The sequence below is a fragment of the Ceratosolen solmsi genome, unplaced genomic scaffold, assembly GCF_000503995.2.
Source record: "Ceratosolen solmsi marchali unplaced genomic scaffold, CerSol_1.0 scaffold2, whole genome shotgun sequence".
NCBI lineage: Eukaryota > Metazoa > Arthropoda > Insecta > Hymenoptera > Agaonidae > Ceratosolen > Ceratosolen solmsi.
The window spans coordinates 6,157,842-6,174,139 of NW_011948422.1; the positions used below are offsets into that span (position 1 = coordinate 6,157,842).

Sequence of the window (16,298 nt, forward strand, 5' to 3'; positions counted from 1 at the left end):
TTACACTTCAAAAGTGACATTTATAATAAACGTTTACTTAAAGAATTTTTTGTACTTATAGAAGATTCAATCTTTACAAATGACGATAATATATATATTTCGTTTTTAAATTATTAAATCTATATTTAATAAATACATCAACAGGTATTTTTTATAACAAAATGTCATTGTATTAAGGAATACCTAATATTCTTTGACAGGTATTTTGGTAACACAATCCACTGAAGACAGCACCAGTTTCTACTCATGTAGTTCAAACCAGTTTCAAATAACCTGTCACAATCACTGCAAATTTTTCTTTTTCACAATGTCCACCAAATATCGGTAACGTCCTTGGCACTCTTCCTGCAACAAATATTATATGTATTTACACATTTGATTTCCAAAAATTTGATCAATTCTTTGATTCAAAAAATTAAAAACATACTTTTGTTTTCCCTTCAATATACGACGATATTTTCTCCCACCTATCCAACGAACTTCCTTTGGGATATTTTAATAATGCAATTTCAAGTGCCTTTTGCTGTTCTTGACTCCACTCAGATGTATTCTCAATAACTTCGGCACGTGTCTTAACTTTTTTAGATTCTTCAATTGCACTTTCATCTTTTTGTTGATTAGGTTTTAATCCTTCGTCCTTAACCTATGAATTATAATGATTATAAAAAAGTAGTGTTAAAATTTGATATGATTAAATATATATTTGATATATATATATACATATATATATATATATATATTTGATATATTAAATATAGATGATATGATATGATTTGATTTGATGATGATTAAAATATGATGGCAAACGTTTTACATAAATATTTAAATTTATATTCAATGTATAACTATGTAATTTGTTATTTAGAAATAAAGCACCTGCGTAAGCTTACTGTATTAAACTTGAAAATTTTATAAAATTTATCTTTCCACAATTTGAATAATAAAAAAAAATTTAATCTTTCTAAAACAGCTGAGGTTTTGCATTGAAAAATTATCATACAATTTTAGTTCTTTAACTTTATAATAAGGCAGTAATAAAATACTTATATACTTTACTGTTAGATATAAACAAAAATAATAATAAAACAAATATGAATTGAAAACCTTTTTTGCCATGTGCGTTACTTCATTCACGGTACGATTCATTATCTCAGCAATTTTTTCCCAGCGATTCATAGTTCCGCCGGGAAATTTCTTAACCAATTTAATCAACTCGAGTATATCGTCGTCTGTCCATAGACCACCACTGACTCTTTGTTTATCCGTAGCCTGTTGATTTGTCGTTTCATTATTGAACTTTTTATAGTTCTCTCGAGCAGCTCGTTCACCACGTTCCGGTGGCATAAAGCCTTGTCGTCGTCTTCTTGGTCCTCGAGGCACTGGTTCCGACTCAAGCTCTTCTTCTTGAGCGCTAAAAGAATCGTTTTGATTATTAAATTTTGATAAAATGATGAGTAAATAACATAAAATGTAATGTAAACAATAGAATTTAGAAACTTCGCGTATTTCTTATATAATAGAGAATTGATAATCGATATAAACATAAAGTTAAGTCTTTGCAATAAATAAAATATTCATATAAACGTTTGTATAAAAATAACGCCTTTTGAACCTCTTAATATTAATCTATTAATACGTTTGAAAAATAACCGTATAAATGTGAATTCTCATAGAAAATGATCAAAATTATATAAATATAGTTGAACAATTTTTTTCATATACTTTGTATAATCTTCACATTTATGTTTTATTACACAATTTCAAAGAATCTTTTATCAATTCGTCATATTCATTCAAGCATAATAAGCTAATGCAATATAGTTCTTCGTAAATCGGATACATTTATATTATATAAATATTGACTAGTACAATAAATTAATTTTTAACATATTCTCAATTTAAAATGGAGAATTATGTATTGCAATTAAGTATTACAATGTTAATTCGATTGAATGAATAGAATAATAATAAAAGTTAAGCATGCTTATGAAAAAAACTAACAGAGCTTCTTCTTCTTCTTGTTTTTTCCTGCGCTTTCGCTCTTCTAATATTCTATGTATACTACGAATCGTGGACGGAATACCAACAATGGAAGTGTATATCCACTTTGGCAATTGAAATGGAAGTGTATTCCATGCACTAGGAGTTGGAATCTTCTCCAAAATCTCAGCTAAATCTGGAACATCCATTTTTCCTTTACGATTCTTTTTTTGCAATTTCTGCAACTTGCTGCCCAATACTTGTTCCTAAAATAAATTTAATATAATTTAATAAAAATGCTTGCTAAATAATAAACTACAATTGTATAAAATATTATAAGTAACTGTAGAATCGAACACGTACATATGTATATCTCTTTTCAAAATATGCTGCCCATGATACTAAATATTGGCCAACTGTTATAACTATGAAAAGAATAATGGTAAGCTCGAGTAGACCCATTTTCCGTACATGACGATAGTAATATACAGCTGACCGCCAATTTGGCAATCCATTAACAAGAACATTATCATAGTGTTCTCGTTTCTTTGAGTCTTTAAGAACATCGTAAACTGACACTAACTGTAACGTATAAAATGGTATAATATTAACATGAAAAACTTGATAATACTAAATTCAAAAGAATATTTAAAAACTTCATTACATTTCTGAATTGAACCTCTGCATCCTCCGCATTATTCTTGTCCGGATGCAGTTGTAACGATAGCTTACGAAAAGCTCTTTTAATCTCTGATGAATTAGCATTCTAGAATGTAATATTAAAAATTAGCATTAATAAATTTGACTACTTTTTGTTATAATGAAATTTACTAATCTTATTAATCTATTAAACAATAAAGAATCGATTAATTTTTGATATCTTAGTTATTGATTGATATTGAACGGTACATATACTAAATAAGTATCGGTACATTATACCATTAGCTCAAAGTTGAATAAATTAGAAGTCTAATGTGTTATTTGATAAATCACCGAGATAAATATTAACTTATTGTTGGCATATTAATTAATAAACACGGGCATACAATTGAAATTTACAATGTGCATATGACTATAATTACATTAATTCCGTTACTTCTTCTAATATACTGAGCATTGATTTGGAATTTCCTTACATATGTATAAAAGAAAAATTTAAACTTTTGATGATTTTGAATAAATAAAAAGCTGAGAAATGGGAAAATGCTTGAATTGTTGAAAATTCAACCGTCACTGGCCATATGTTTGGTTCAACGAATTCGAAAGTTATTTTGAATTTAATAGCAATGCTTTCGATATAACATGCATGACGTAGACGTGGAGAAATATTCGATGGAATAGCTGATTTTAAATAAAACAAAATCGGCCCACTACACCGTTTAAAAAAAAAAAAAAAAAAAAAAAAAAAAAAAAAAAACAAAAAACTAAAAAACAAAAAATCAATAAAGACAAAGAGCATGGAGAATCGGTAATCAATGTACATAAATCAATCGATCGCGTAAATATAGCGTAGAAGAAAATAAGACGGGACCGTCTGTAAGTAAGGCAATTAATAATGCTCGTGAGATTAGGGAAATTGAGGCTCCAACGGTAAATGTTTGTCGTAACCCCATCGCATTTGGCAATCGTAAGAGCAGAAGCCACTCATACACCACGTCACTCTTGTAAACACAATAAAAACGAGAATTAAAGTCCTGACCTGGGGCACGCCAAGGAGCTCGTAGAAATTCTTGTTAACCTCCTCGACGACGTCGAAGACCTCGAGCTCCTCATTGTCCCAAGCGACGGCGCGGCTCGTGCACCAGCAAGCGCACAGTAGCCAGAGGCATGCCGCGGTTAACCTCATTTTTTTCCGGAGCGCGGCGCCGCGGGCATAGCACGCCTACGATGTACTCGTGGGCTCCTCGTTATCGCGCCCTCGCTACGATAAACGATAGGCCGCCTCGATCTCCTAGCTCGCGCGCCGAATGGCCGAATTGTGCGCTCGCCGAAGCCGTAGCCGCTATTATTATTATTATCTGTCGGCAAACATCGCGGAGAAGATACGATGTGCACCGCGACAAGAGCAGCGGCGCGTCCCGAATACGCGCTTGCCGACCCGCGGGGAGTTATTCGCTTAATCGACTATTATAATCCACAGGCCCCAGCCACCAGCCAATGATTATTATTGCCGTCTGGCGGTCTCCGTACTCAACTGTGCACGTCTCAACTCCTCTTAGCCACGCGTCGCCCGATCAGCACAGCTGCTTTCGCGCTTTAATCAGTGCTGCCAATATCGCGGGCTGCGCACGTGTTTTCTCCTTCTTCGCGCCATGCTCGTTTCATTTAGGGACATTTGAATAATGGTCCCGGGAGCGCCCGACCGCAACGTTCTGCCTTTCATTGACGTATTTAAAAAGCTCTGTGACTTTCTCTCTCTCTCTCTCTCTCTCTCTCTCTCTCTCTCTGGTGTGTTAAAGTTTTTTTAAACGAATATGCTTTGCGTCGAAATTCTCCATCGGGTGCGACGACGTCTTGGCAATCAGGTTTTTTTTTTTTTTTTTTTTTAATACGAACTCCTCGTATTATTGCCGGGAGAAGAGACTGCGCGATAGATTATTAATCGGTTTTCTATTTTTTTTTTTTAAACGCTTAACCGAGACTCAACCTCCACTATACGTGAACGATTGATTAAAGATCATTTATAACAATGAACTCATGGATACGGTATTATAAACTTGGCTATGACCCATTCGATTTATGTATTTAGCCGATGGCTTTTTCGTAATTGTACGATAACAGTTGGAAATAATTATTATCGCTATTTATTCTCAGTTTTCTTTTCTCCGTTTTCTGCTCATGTAACTTCGTCTATGAATTATTTACAATAACTGATCAAATATTAATGAAGATGCTAATATGAAAGATTTAGAGTGAAAACTTTTATAAACATTACGATCGAAATGGTTTGGCTTTAATTTAATGTAGGTAGTATTATTTATAAATTATTTCAAAAGGAGCGTCAAATATCTTTGCATTTCTCGTAATTAGATCGAAAATTATGAAATTTCTTCACTTCCATTTTTTTTTTTTTTTTTTTTTTTTTTTTTTTTTTTTGAGCTTGCTCAATTTATTGATTCTTTTAATAATATCATACACGTTTTTATTAAGAGGACGAAATATTAATGCACCAACTAATTACTATGTACAGTTAGAAAATACAACTTTTTATTAGTAAAACTTTTTAAATAACAGATTTCGTCATAAATAATTGCATTGTTATTAATATAAATATTGAAGGTTCTTGCCAAAGATTGCCGCGAAAATTGGTTAAAATTAGCCTTAAGTCAATTTTGCCCGATAAATAGCAAGAAATCTGAAATCTTATCAGTATACTGGGCATGTGAATTTCATTAGAAATTGATCGGATACTTATTTTTTCTCGTGTTCTTTTATTTTATGTTCAATCAAAACTGTCCGAAATATTTTAAAATTACGTTAATAGACCTCGTCGGGACTCGTTCATATCATTATATTGTAAATGATAAATTGAAACGTCATATCGTAAAATATCGTATCTAATGTCTCAGACTTTGTCAACTCGATGTGGATAAAGAAATTTTTAAACAATAGAGTAAGAAATTTTGATATTGAAATCGTCATTATGATCTGCTGTATAATGTGAGTTACACGAAGCCCTAAGGATTTTTCCGCCCATCTTGAAAAGTAGAGAATTTTAATAATTTACAGCATATTATTTTATTTCTATTTGCATAATCTGATATTTGAATTAAAATATTATAGTATATTATATTATTAATTCATATCATATTCAATATCATTATTAATTAACATTATACTATCATATTATGAAAAAATTTTTCAAAATAATAACTACTTAAAAATTTCATTTTTTCTTAGAGACACATTCATATTTTCTACAAAAATGTCTGTGTAAAATTTTCTGCAATGATAATATATCTATTAAGAAAAAATTGATATATTAAAGATTACTATTCAATTCTCGTTAGAATCCAAAAAATGTATTATATAAAAAAATATTTTGTTTCCCATTGAGCAATGGATTGCTAAATTTAAACGTAATTGCACAAACTTGAATAATGATGAATGTTCGGGTAAATGTGACAAATTGTAATATACAACGAACACGTCCGCAATAAAATCTCAAATAATCAATAATAATTGTATATCTTAAGACTTTTTAGATATAATAAAGACTTTTAAAAATTACTCGGCATTTTGCCCATTTAATTTAAATGAGAACATATATGTATTTATATAGTAGTATGTATTTATGATATATTCACGTGTTTATTCAGTACTGTTATATAAATTAAACGATATAATTCAAGTAAAATAATTCTCATTTATATACGTCGATTTAAGAATCTGAATTAAATATTAATTTTTATTCGTACAATTGTGACTAATTTATAATTACATTATTGTAAATTTTAGAAATTGCAATTACATTTCTCAAAATATCATTACACTTGCCCCGTATAGCCATTAAAAATTTGAACGATTAATTATACGGAGCTTTATAAAATAATCTATTCTAACTACAATAATCGCAAATTATTACAGGCACAATTGAGATAAAAAATAGTTTAAAATTGTCAAATCGCTTATTAACTGACTGTTAAAATTCACATAATCTGATTATTATACTCGGAAGGGAGAATCGAGCATTCACATAATTTATGCGAACTTTAAAAGCTCCGTAATAAGAGGCACGAATAATAAGCAGATTGGCTTTTAACTGTTATTAGTAGCATTTAATGTTACGGAAAAAGTGAAATAGAAAACGATATTGAAAAAATCGAGCAACCAATAATAATTCAGCCATTTAGCCATTTTTCAGAGATTCTTTTTACGGCTATGCTAATTCAGTCGCACTCGCAATCTTTCAAAAACTCGTAAAAATTTTCGTTGCACCATGCATATAAAATTATTTAGATATTCATGGCAAATACTAGGATTACTCGCGTAAGAAATCAGGTAGCACGGTTTCTAATGTCTAAGTCGCCCTTAGACGCACAACGAGGAAACGAGCCGAATTACGAAGCTATTATCCACGATATGCGCAGGCGCCAGCTGCAAGGGTGAGAGCCGAGAGACTCGGCGGCAGGTCCAGACGATGCCGTGGCTCCGAAAGCTACGGAGCGCAATCCGGCTTGTCCTACCGCTCATCTTCATCTCCTTCGCTCAAGTAAGCCGACAACAGCTCTCAGTCAGTGCACGATCGCACCACCTCTTCATCTCTTCTAATATCGTTGTCTCGTCACACCCGCCACCATTCACTCGTCACCAGGTGTTCGCGAATGCCAATACGATTCGCGAGGCTTCCACGGACCGATCGATACGTCACGCATTTCTTGCACAGGTCACTTGGCGCCTTATCGATAATTGCACCCAGCAAACCTCGCGTACCTGCCACCAACACGCCCTTGTAAATGTATTTTTAGCGACGGTCGAGCCCCTCACCGGTTATTGACCAGCTTTCATCGTCGAACTCGTTTCATTATGGAAGTTGCCAATTAGATTTGCCAATCCCCTACCCTCCCACACACACAGGCACACTCATCCTTCCCTATTCTTTTGGAGGTTATTTCGTCGAGGATCGACATGCGAACGTTAGCTTTTTAAATATCCCTCGTCTTGCCTCATCAATGACTCTGCTCATTGTCTGCACTTGGCTTTACAAATTTTTATCGACACACTCAAGCTTTCAGATGATAAGGCGTGCATAATTTTGACAATTAAAAATCCTACTGGATACTTTCTTATATCATCCTGCTGCACTATCATTTGTTATGATTTCGTTAATGTCGACTCACCATCCCGTTGCTTTGCCTACTTCGAGATTACTGAAATTTGAGAAATTTATATAAAACAAGTTATTCATCGTGTCATTTGCATCGTCTTAAGCACAAATTTTGCCAAAATTTTGCACGTAATAATGTCGTTTTAAAAATAAGTTTTTTATTTGTTAAAGTGCCGTCGCACATGATTAATTTGTTCAATATTGAAGAATCCAAAAATTATTTGTATATGATATGTAAAAAAATGTATCAAGCCATTTGGTGGATATGTGAAGCAAACTAAGCAACGATTTACTTTTAAACGAGAAATTTGTTCAAACGGATTCAACGAAATTCAAACGTTTCTATCGGGTTTCTATCGGGTTTCATCGGATAGTATTTTCAAATATCATTACAAACACACAAAAGTATTGTTTTGTTTTGTTTTTTGTTTTGTTTTTGTTTTTTGTTTTGTTTTTAAATAGCCTTTGCAGGTTAAATCCTTAAATATTGATTATAAGATAAAATAGGATACATAGACATTCAAGTTGATTTGAAACTTTTAAGAAGAAAGATCAAAAGTAGACACAAGATATTTAATCGAATCCATAGTCTGTATGGATAAAAGTCATTTTATGTATTTGCGATTTAAAATTTATCTAGCGATGCGATAACATTCAAGTCATCGGTGTAAGAATAAGATTTTTCATTCCAAATATAGCGAAACAATTTTTGTTAAGATTTTGCTAATTTACGCGTTAATATTTATGAATATAAATCGATAAATCATATACATCATATAGCGTTCATTCGCCATTAATTCACACTATTTGATAAATCTTAATTAATACGATCTCACCAAATATCAGATGATTGACCATTGATAATTCTGTTTGCATAAATATGGAAATCTAAATTTACTTTCAATGTAAAATCAAGTAAAATCATCGGAACAGAAATGACATGCCATTAACTCGCCGCCGCCGCCGCCGCCGCCGCCGCCGCCCCCGCCCCCCCTCCCGCCCTATCGTACCCTGCTCCTTTTCCACTACCCCTATCCCAACCCTCGCACTACAGTAATCACATTCTCTGTAATGCAACGCTAAAATCAATCATATAACGAACCATTAGCGAATCAAATATCGAAATGTGCTTGACTATCACAAATCGCAAATTCCATGCGCCACGATAAACACAATCCTCCTTGTGAGCACACTCGAGCATTCGAACGTTGGGCGCGGAAAGCTACGCGCCAATAATCCCTCAGCGGGAGAATCCACCTCGAAGTCGTAGTGTCCTCGCTTCCCTCGGCGTCGCGCGCACGCACACAAGCACAAGGACACGCGTGTGGTGCATTGCGCGACTCCCTCGGCGCTCCCTGCATCATCGTCGTCATCCCTCCCCATTCGCTTTCGTTTCGACACCTCGGGACCGTCGCGAGGCTGCGCGTCGACAACTGGCCTCCCAATGCGTCAGTCTCGCGTGGGCTTCGATTTGTCGTCGCAGGTGCGCGAGCCATTGGAGCCTCCAACACAATGAGAGTACGTCGTCGACATGGAATTTGATGTGGGATTCGAACAAAATGTACGCACACACCCTGGGAATTACATTCGTTCGTTTAACTCGACGATTCGTCGTTCGGACTGTGTCGGCTTTGTTAGCCCCGCACTTGAGCTTTTTCATGCTCTTTGCTTACTGTGCTCGCCAATTGTACATTGCTTACAAGATTTTGTGCTGAACATTAGCCAACCTATTATTTTCTTTTGCCTAACCATATCACAACGCTTTGCTTCTTATTTTATACGCTCGCGTGATACTTTGTCAGGGCAGGCATCTTTCATGGTGCCACTGGCTTATGTCCGCATATACATACACTTGCTTATATTGATTATTATTACAGATGTGTTATTAATGTTTAGCCCTATCTTCTTTTTGTCTACCGACCTCTAATCATTCTTGTTATCTTCGTATATTGTAGTAAAAAAAAATATTATCTCCATTTCCATAGATTTTAATTTTCATTTATCACGTTTTACCTTTCTTCGTCTTGTTAACCTCGACAAAAATCATTACGAGCATCTAGTCCAATAACTGCGCTTATATACTTTTTTCAGCTGCAATAAAAGTTTTAAGGCTTACATTTTTGTTTTACCCTCAATTTCAAATCTTATTATTGGTTTTCCGCCCGTCACAATTTTCACGCAATCTTTGTTTCATACTCCCTATGAGTTCGCAATTTAAGAGGTTTACGCCTTATATAATAAGATTATATTTGATAATTAGGAATAATAACTTTTAATGCACATATACGCATAATCCTCTATGAATTATTTTTTTATAATTATATTTTCATTTAAGGTCTCGGCGAAGCTTTGTAATGGAGGTCACGTGTAAGTATCTTTATAATATCAATTTTCTTATTTAATAATATATATATATATATATATATATATATATATATATATATATATATATATTATTATTATTTCGGTCGCATACGTATGACATTCCAATAGTATAGTGTTTGTTAACAATGAAACTAATCTATGCAAAATCGAATTATCTTTTACTCTAAATATAGAAAGATTTTCTTTTACGACAATCTATTTATTCAAATTAATTTATATGCTCATTCAGTTACATAACAAATACAATTCTTTTTTTTTTTTAGATGTACATTCCCAAAAGAATGCTGCAGCTTGGGCTGCTGTAGTTATTCGTCATTTCCTCAGATTGGAAACTCTGTCACAGAAATGCTCAAATTTCTGTTTTGGTACTATTGGTATCTGTGGTATGTTTATTAATCGAAATGATTTTTGCCAATTTTTCGTAGTTTCTTAGTTTCTTAATTTCTTTTTTTGTTTAATAATTATTTATGTGTAATTTAAATAGTCATGCAATTTCATTTTTGTGCTATAAAAAATATTTAATAATATTGATAAGATTTTAAAATTTATACATAAAATTGAAAAGATTTCTCACAAATTTTAAGTATCTCAACTAGACAGAAAAATTTTTCAAAAAGAAAATTACAAAAAATGTTTTGTAACGCAAATATTATTAGAAAGAGCTTTACATAAATAATTTAAAATATTAATTATGTTCAAGAATTTGCGCAAATAGCTAATGTAAAAATAGTTCGTCACGATATTGCTCACAAGTTGCTACAAGCTTTCACTAAATGTCAATATTGTATCTATCGTATCCTTTACGTATATCAAAGCATGATGCATTAACTTTGAATAATAATAATTGTTCGTATATACTACCATTGTTTAAAAGTATTAAATATTTCTATATAAAAAGACAAAAAAAAAACAAACAATGCGTATCTTCATTGGAAAACCACGTCATATAATATTACTATTAGCTCGAAGATGTCGACATAAATACATTGGAATGTTAAAAGACGAGGCTCTGATTAGGAAAAGTCTAAGTTCGATTGATTCTACGATTAAGCAATCATAAAATTTTATTAACATATTCCATTTCCTCGTTTGAAATATTTAAGCAATGAATGTTACGGTCATCCTATCGTAGGATCGCAGTACTTGTGGGTTTACTGATTGCGGCGGCTTGTGGCTGTTGGCTTTGCCGCAGAAGACACGCAAACATGATGGAAGACGGAACAATTTCTGATCGTGCATCCACTGGTTCTTGCTACCTTCCGCCCCATTACAGTCGATGCAGTTCTGTAGTGCAAGCAATGCCACCACCTTACAATGAGGTTTGTTAATTATCCGCCGTAAATTACTATTCTTTTGTCACTTGCAAGTAATTTATTACTAATTTAATTATTAATTTGTGACGATGTCGAATTTGCCACATTATACTTGTCAAGTAATTCCAAAACTTTATTAAATATTACATTAAAAAAAAAAAAAAAAAAAAAAAAAAAGAGGAGTGGAGAGATTTTTTTTAACTCGTGCACCGTCTTATCTTCTATAATTTATGATACATATAACGGTAGACATAAAGGTTCAAATAATTAAAATATAGTTAAAAGTTACATCAAATCAATCGATATCCATCATGAATATGATTGTTCCATGTTGCTAAAATTATTATGAAATAATTCAGCCACTTTTATGAAATTTAATTAAATAAATTTATAAAGATTAACTCCCATAGATGCACAAGCCAATAATGTTTAAAAATTTATTCTACATTTTCATTATTGATCAACACATTGACAAAAGTATAAGAACAATCACCTATTTATTTCAAGTATAATTACAATTTTGATTAAATTTTTATTATTTACCTTTCAAAGACACGAGTTCAATCTTTAAGTTACTTAATTTTGTAGATAATTTATGCAAAAGTAACGCAATCTATGCGAAAGACTGTTTAATGGAATCGAAGTACTTTATATTTATTAATAATTCCTTGTCGCTCACTTTAAGGTTTGCAAGCATTGAAGATAGTTTGATGCACCAATGCAGCACAAATATATAAATAATCGACAGCCAAATATAAATAATTGACAACCATAAACTAATCAAGTTCATATTTTGTATTAAAGCCTTAGCTCTCGAGACATGTACAAGAATCACAAATCACCTTCTACCATAGACAACATTAACTCTTGAGCAAATAATGCTATTGACTATTGAAATTTGCGTGAAAAGAGAGGAGAGAAAGGCATTTATTCGTAAGCATTACCAAGGCTTTATCAATGCTGCAGGTGACGGCGAAACCGGATCTCTATCCTCTGGTAATCGGCTACGATGACGGCTACGGGAAAGGGGCCTCCGGTCTGGTGATGCGCTACTTCAGATCGCTGTCGCACGCGAGCACCTTAGACTCCCTCAGCTCGAGCTTCATGTGCAACGTCGTCAATGAGGCCAACACCATCATACCACCTCCGTACTCCTGCAACAACAGCGTCGACGAGCTATCATCGGTCGGCGGCGGTGGAGCCACCGCTTTGGTTTGTTTTTATCCTATTTTCTCTATGATGAGATATCGTTATTGCCAGACGTGTCTTCGATCATCACACTCAATAGTAATATTAATAATATGTAAGCCTCCGTAATTTGGCAAATAATTGCGAAATATGCTTTTAGAATAAACGTATTAGAATCGCTAAAAGACATTCATTTTGAACGAGCAATTGTAATAAATTAGGTTAAAAAGTTATTGTATTGATCTCAGAAAATAAAGTAATCATTGATTAATTTTATAATTATTGTTAATATCTTAGCTTCTTGATAATTAATGTTTTTAAAAATTTATTATAGTCGTTTTTAAGATTTTCAATTTGATTTTCATTTCGTTTATTGGTATAATAATTTTCTTTCGTTGTAAGTCAAATTAATAACTCTCTCGACATTAATTTGTATGAAATATTTTAAACATAGTTGCTATCGCTTTATTAGAATAAAATTCCTTTTAAACATTAAACGTTTTCGAACAGATGCACTGCTTAAAATCACTACTTAAAGGCTCTAAATATTATGTTTATAAAATGTTTTTGTAATTTTTTATGTGTAACGCATGTGCATTAGTAATGTTTTGTTTTTAATATTCAATAATATTTTTCACTAAACTAAATTGCTTAATAATTTTTTATTACTAAATTGTATGGATAGTAAATTGTTTTACGTAAAGTATCTAGATATTTAAGTAATTAAAACAATTTGAATCGAATATTCAAGAACTTTGTTTTGAATCAATTTAAATAGCCGCATTCACTACTACCATATAATTATAAACTAACGACAAAGGCAATTATGTTTTTGCTAGAAATATAGTTTATTTGTTGCTTTTAAGTATGCGTTTGATGGGCGAATGAATTTTTCAACAATGCTCATTCGTGTATTGATACTCTCATTCGTCATTTGAAAATTCGATTAGTTCAGACGATTACTTACAACATCATCTATATCTTATATTTAACGACTCCCACCTCCCATCTCTCCGAGATATTAAGTTACTAATGGCAATTTATTATCTATTAATATTTTTTCATATGTGTATTTATTTTATTATTAAACGAAAAAGAAAAGACAAGAAAAAAATTCAACTGCGTTAAGTTGCCGGTTTCCGTGACATTACAAATTATTATGTAAATCATTACACATTAACGGTAATACAAGGCTGATAATTACAGTGCGGCGCAATAGGTGGTGCGTACGAGCGACCGACAAACTTTGGGGAAGGTTCACTGGCTTCCTTGGCTAATCATCGCACTACCTCGGACGTCTCGAGCTTAGCTGCTCAGTCGCCGCTTTCGCCACCTAGAGCCACCAGCCCCACGATAGAGGTAGCATTCCTTATCTTTTCAATTTTGTCGTTACACCAACGAACGAGTACAAGGCTTTTACGGCAATTTTAAACTTACATTAGGAGCTTTGATTTATACCTGTCGTCTTTTAAATTTACTTTTAATCTTAATCGATTAAATGCTCCGTACAGATGTTTCTCATTTACAAAATACCGTGCAAAATATATATATATATATTTTTTTTTATTCTTTTTTTTCTATTTTTTTTTTATAGAGTAGATAAATAATATTAATCCGAGGCTTGACTTTAAGCTAATTGTCCATACCTTTATATCGAGAAAGTTTAAGTGATATTCTTAATAATTAAATTCCCAAATTATGAGCATTAAAAAATATTTAGCCAATAGACGATATCTATTTAACATGTACTTGTAATGTTTGCACGTTACAAGTACTTCATAACATTTACTTGTTTACGAAGTTCGGTCGATCTCATCATAATATCTCGCACATTTATTATTCCGGGGAAGCATTGAAAAATAACAATTCTTATGTACCGCTCACATTGTTTCTTTTAACTTAAGTTTTTAATGATAATGTGGAACAGTTGTTGAATTGCTTTTATCAATATTATCGCATATAAGCTGAAATACGCGAAAAAATAATTTATATGAAAAGAGTATTTATCGTAAATGACTCGCCCGTATGACTAATGAAACAATTATGAAGAATCGACTAATTCTCCTATGCCAATTTGCCATCCATTGCCATTCCGCAAATCCCAACCAAATCGATCATCAAACGACCGGGATCATCCAACGTACCAGCGTATAAGTAAAATTAACCATTGCAGCTGCGCGAGCTCCTGGACAAGATCCACCAGTTGCCCCAGCTACCAGCCTCGCAACAGAACCGGCCCCAGGCCTTGTTCTCCCTGGGGCTGTGCCAGTACCCGGCATCCCAGCGGCCGCCCAGTCCTTCGGTCGAGGAGCAGTCGAGCAGCGGCGTCTCCGCGGTCGTCGGGCGCAAAAAGCGCACTCGGGGCAAGACCTACGTCTCCGTTGGCCCACCGCCTCCACGGTCCACCAAATCCACGAGGTCGTGGCTCTCGCGCTCGGCACCGACGACGCCGTCCGGTACCGCGGGCCCGGCTACCGGCTTTCACGGACATCACCATCTCCATCTGGGCCATCGAGCCGATATCGAAGCCGGTAATAGACAGCAAGCAGTACCGCTCCTTCTTGCCGAGCAGGACGAGACCGAGCAAGCCAACGGATCCGAGAACGTCTGATGGACCATCCGTAGCCCCGTCCCCGATATCGGTCGTCGCAGTCGGCGAGCGCTCGAGCGGACACATGCCCTCGATTCCTGCATGACTTTTAATAATGGACATTCTCAGCGTATCATAGACTTTTTCAAATTATCATCGTGAGATCGTCAGGTCCCTGGATAGGCTATACATCGTATGTGACGATTGAAAAAATGCAGGATTGCTTGGGATTTTTAGGAACGGTAGCCAAAGATGGGCGCGGTTCCCGTATCCTAGAATTGCTTGTGTAATACGACAGATTCCTATTTTTCAGTCTACCTATTTAAGTAATGGCAGGATTGCCCATCAGGTGAGACGCGTAGATGCAACGGGTATATCAAATTAAGTGTCCTTTGGAATACGAAGATTTCTGGCTCTTTATAAACCTGCATGAATTTTTACATTTACCTAAAGAATGAGTAAAGATACTTTTGCAGCAAATGGAATGGAATCGGTTAGTACATTTCAAACGCGTGTTTCTATTTTAAAAAGTATTACACCAGTTTTCGCTGTAGTTTATGTAACTTATAAAGTACGATATTTAACGGTGATTTAGAACGTGATATGATAATCAGTGCCCATCTCTGGTATCGTCAAGGGAGAAAGAAGTTTACTTGGTATAATGCAGCGATTTTGAAACGAATAATAGGTTATGAGTATAATAGTTATAGACAAATAACAGGTTGTGAGTTTCAACGTTGATAGAATTTTTGACCCTTAGGATTGAAATAAATATTGTTATGATTGAATTAAACCAAGTGTAGTCCAAAGTATCTATTTTTATCGTACTGTTTTCAAGAAAATATGAGGATTAAGATGTCTGGAATAGATATGCATTGTTATGAAAATCATAATGTAATTTTAATGGACTTTGTCTAATTAGGCAATATGGTAATGATTTTATATACTTTAAAATTTTTTTTATATTAAATTACATCGCTGTGTTTTAGAGTGTACTTCTTTTTTTCTCATACAA

General features: G+C 33.7%; 2 protein-coding genes across 2 annotated transcripts; one reads left to right on the forward strand and one right to left on the reverse strand.

Annotated features, from left to right (window-relative positions):
* Positions 1-98: 98 nt before the first annotated feature.
* LOC105361912 (dnaJ homolog subfamily C member 1) lies at positions 99-4,232 on the reverse strand. Its single transcript, XM_011499220.1, has 7 exons — positions 3,680-4,232; positions 2,645-2,746; positions 2,344-2,562; positions 2,002-2,246; positions 1,105-1,411; positions 428-643; positions 99-345 (listed from the first exon to the last, which is right to left on the reverse strand). The coding sequence occupies exons 1-7, from the start codon at positions 3,824-3,826 to the stop codon at positions 283-285; spliced, it is 1,299 nt and encodes a 432-aa protein (XP_011497522.1). The 5' UTR covers positions 3,827-4,232; the 3' UTR covers positions 99-282.
* Positions 4,233-9,319: 5,087 nt separating this feature from the next.
* On the forward strand, positions 9,320-15,934 carry LOC105362046 (uncharacterized). Its single transcript, XM_011499370.1, has 7 exons — positions 9,320-9,325; positions 10,143-10,174; positions 10,456-10,575; positions 11,325-11,511; positions 12,472-12,717; positions 13,900-14,052; positions 14,867-15,934. Exons 1-7 carry the CDS (start codon positions 9,320-9,322, stop codon positions 15,302-15,304), a joined length of 1,182 nt encoding a protein of 393 aa, XP_011497672.1. The 3' UTR covers positions 15,305-15,934.
* The last annotated feature ends 364 nt before the right edge of the window (positions 15,935-16,298 follow it).

What these genes read in the sequence shown, in the direction of transcription:
- LOC105361912 (XM_011499220.1), bottom strand. Translation starts at nt 3,826, where the DNA reads ATGAGGTTAACCGCGGCATGCCTCTGGCTACTGTGCGCTTGCTGGTGC. An exon ending in CAAGAAGAAGAAGAAGCTCT is followed by an intron (nt 1,412 to 2,001) that starts GTTAGTTTTTTT and finishes CGATTCTTTTAG; the next exon opens with CGCTCAAGAAGAAGAGCTTG. An exon ending in TAACGCACATGGCAAAAAAG is followed by an intron (nt 644 to 1,104) that starts GTTTTCAATTCA and finishes TATAATTCATAG; the next exon opens with GTTAAGGACGAAGGATTAAA.
- LOC105362046 (XM_011499370.1), top strand. An exon ending in TGGTACTATTGGTATCTGTG is followed by an intron (nt 10,576 to 11,324) that starts GTATGTTTATTA and finishes ATCCTATCGTAG; the next exon opens with GATCGCAGTACTTGTGGGTT. An exon ending in CCACCAGCCCCACGATAGAG is followed by an intron (nt 14,053 to 14,866) that starts GTAGCATTCCTT and finishes TAACCATTGCAG; the next exon opens with CTGCGCGAGCTCCTGGACAA.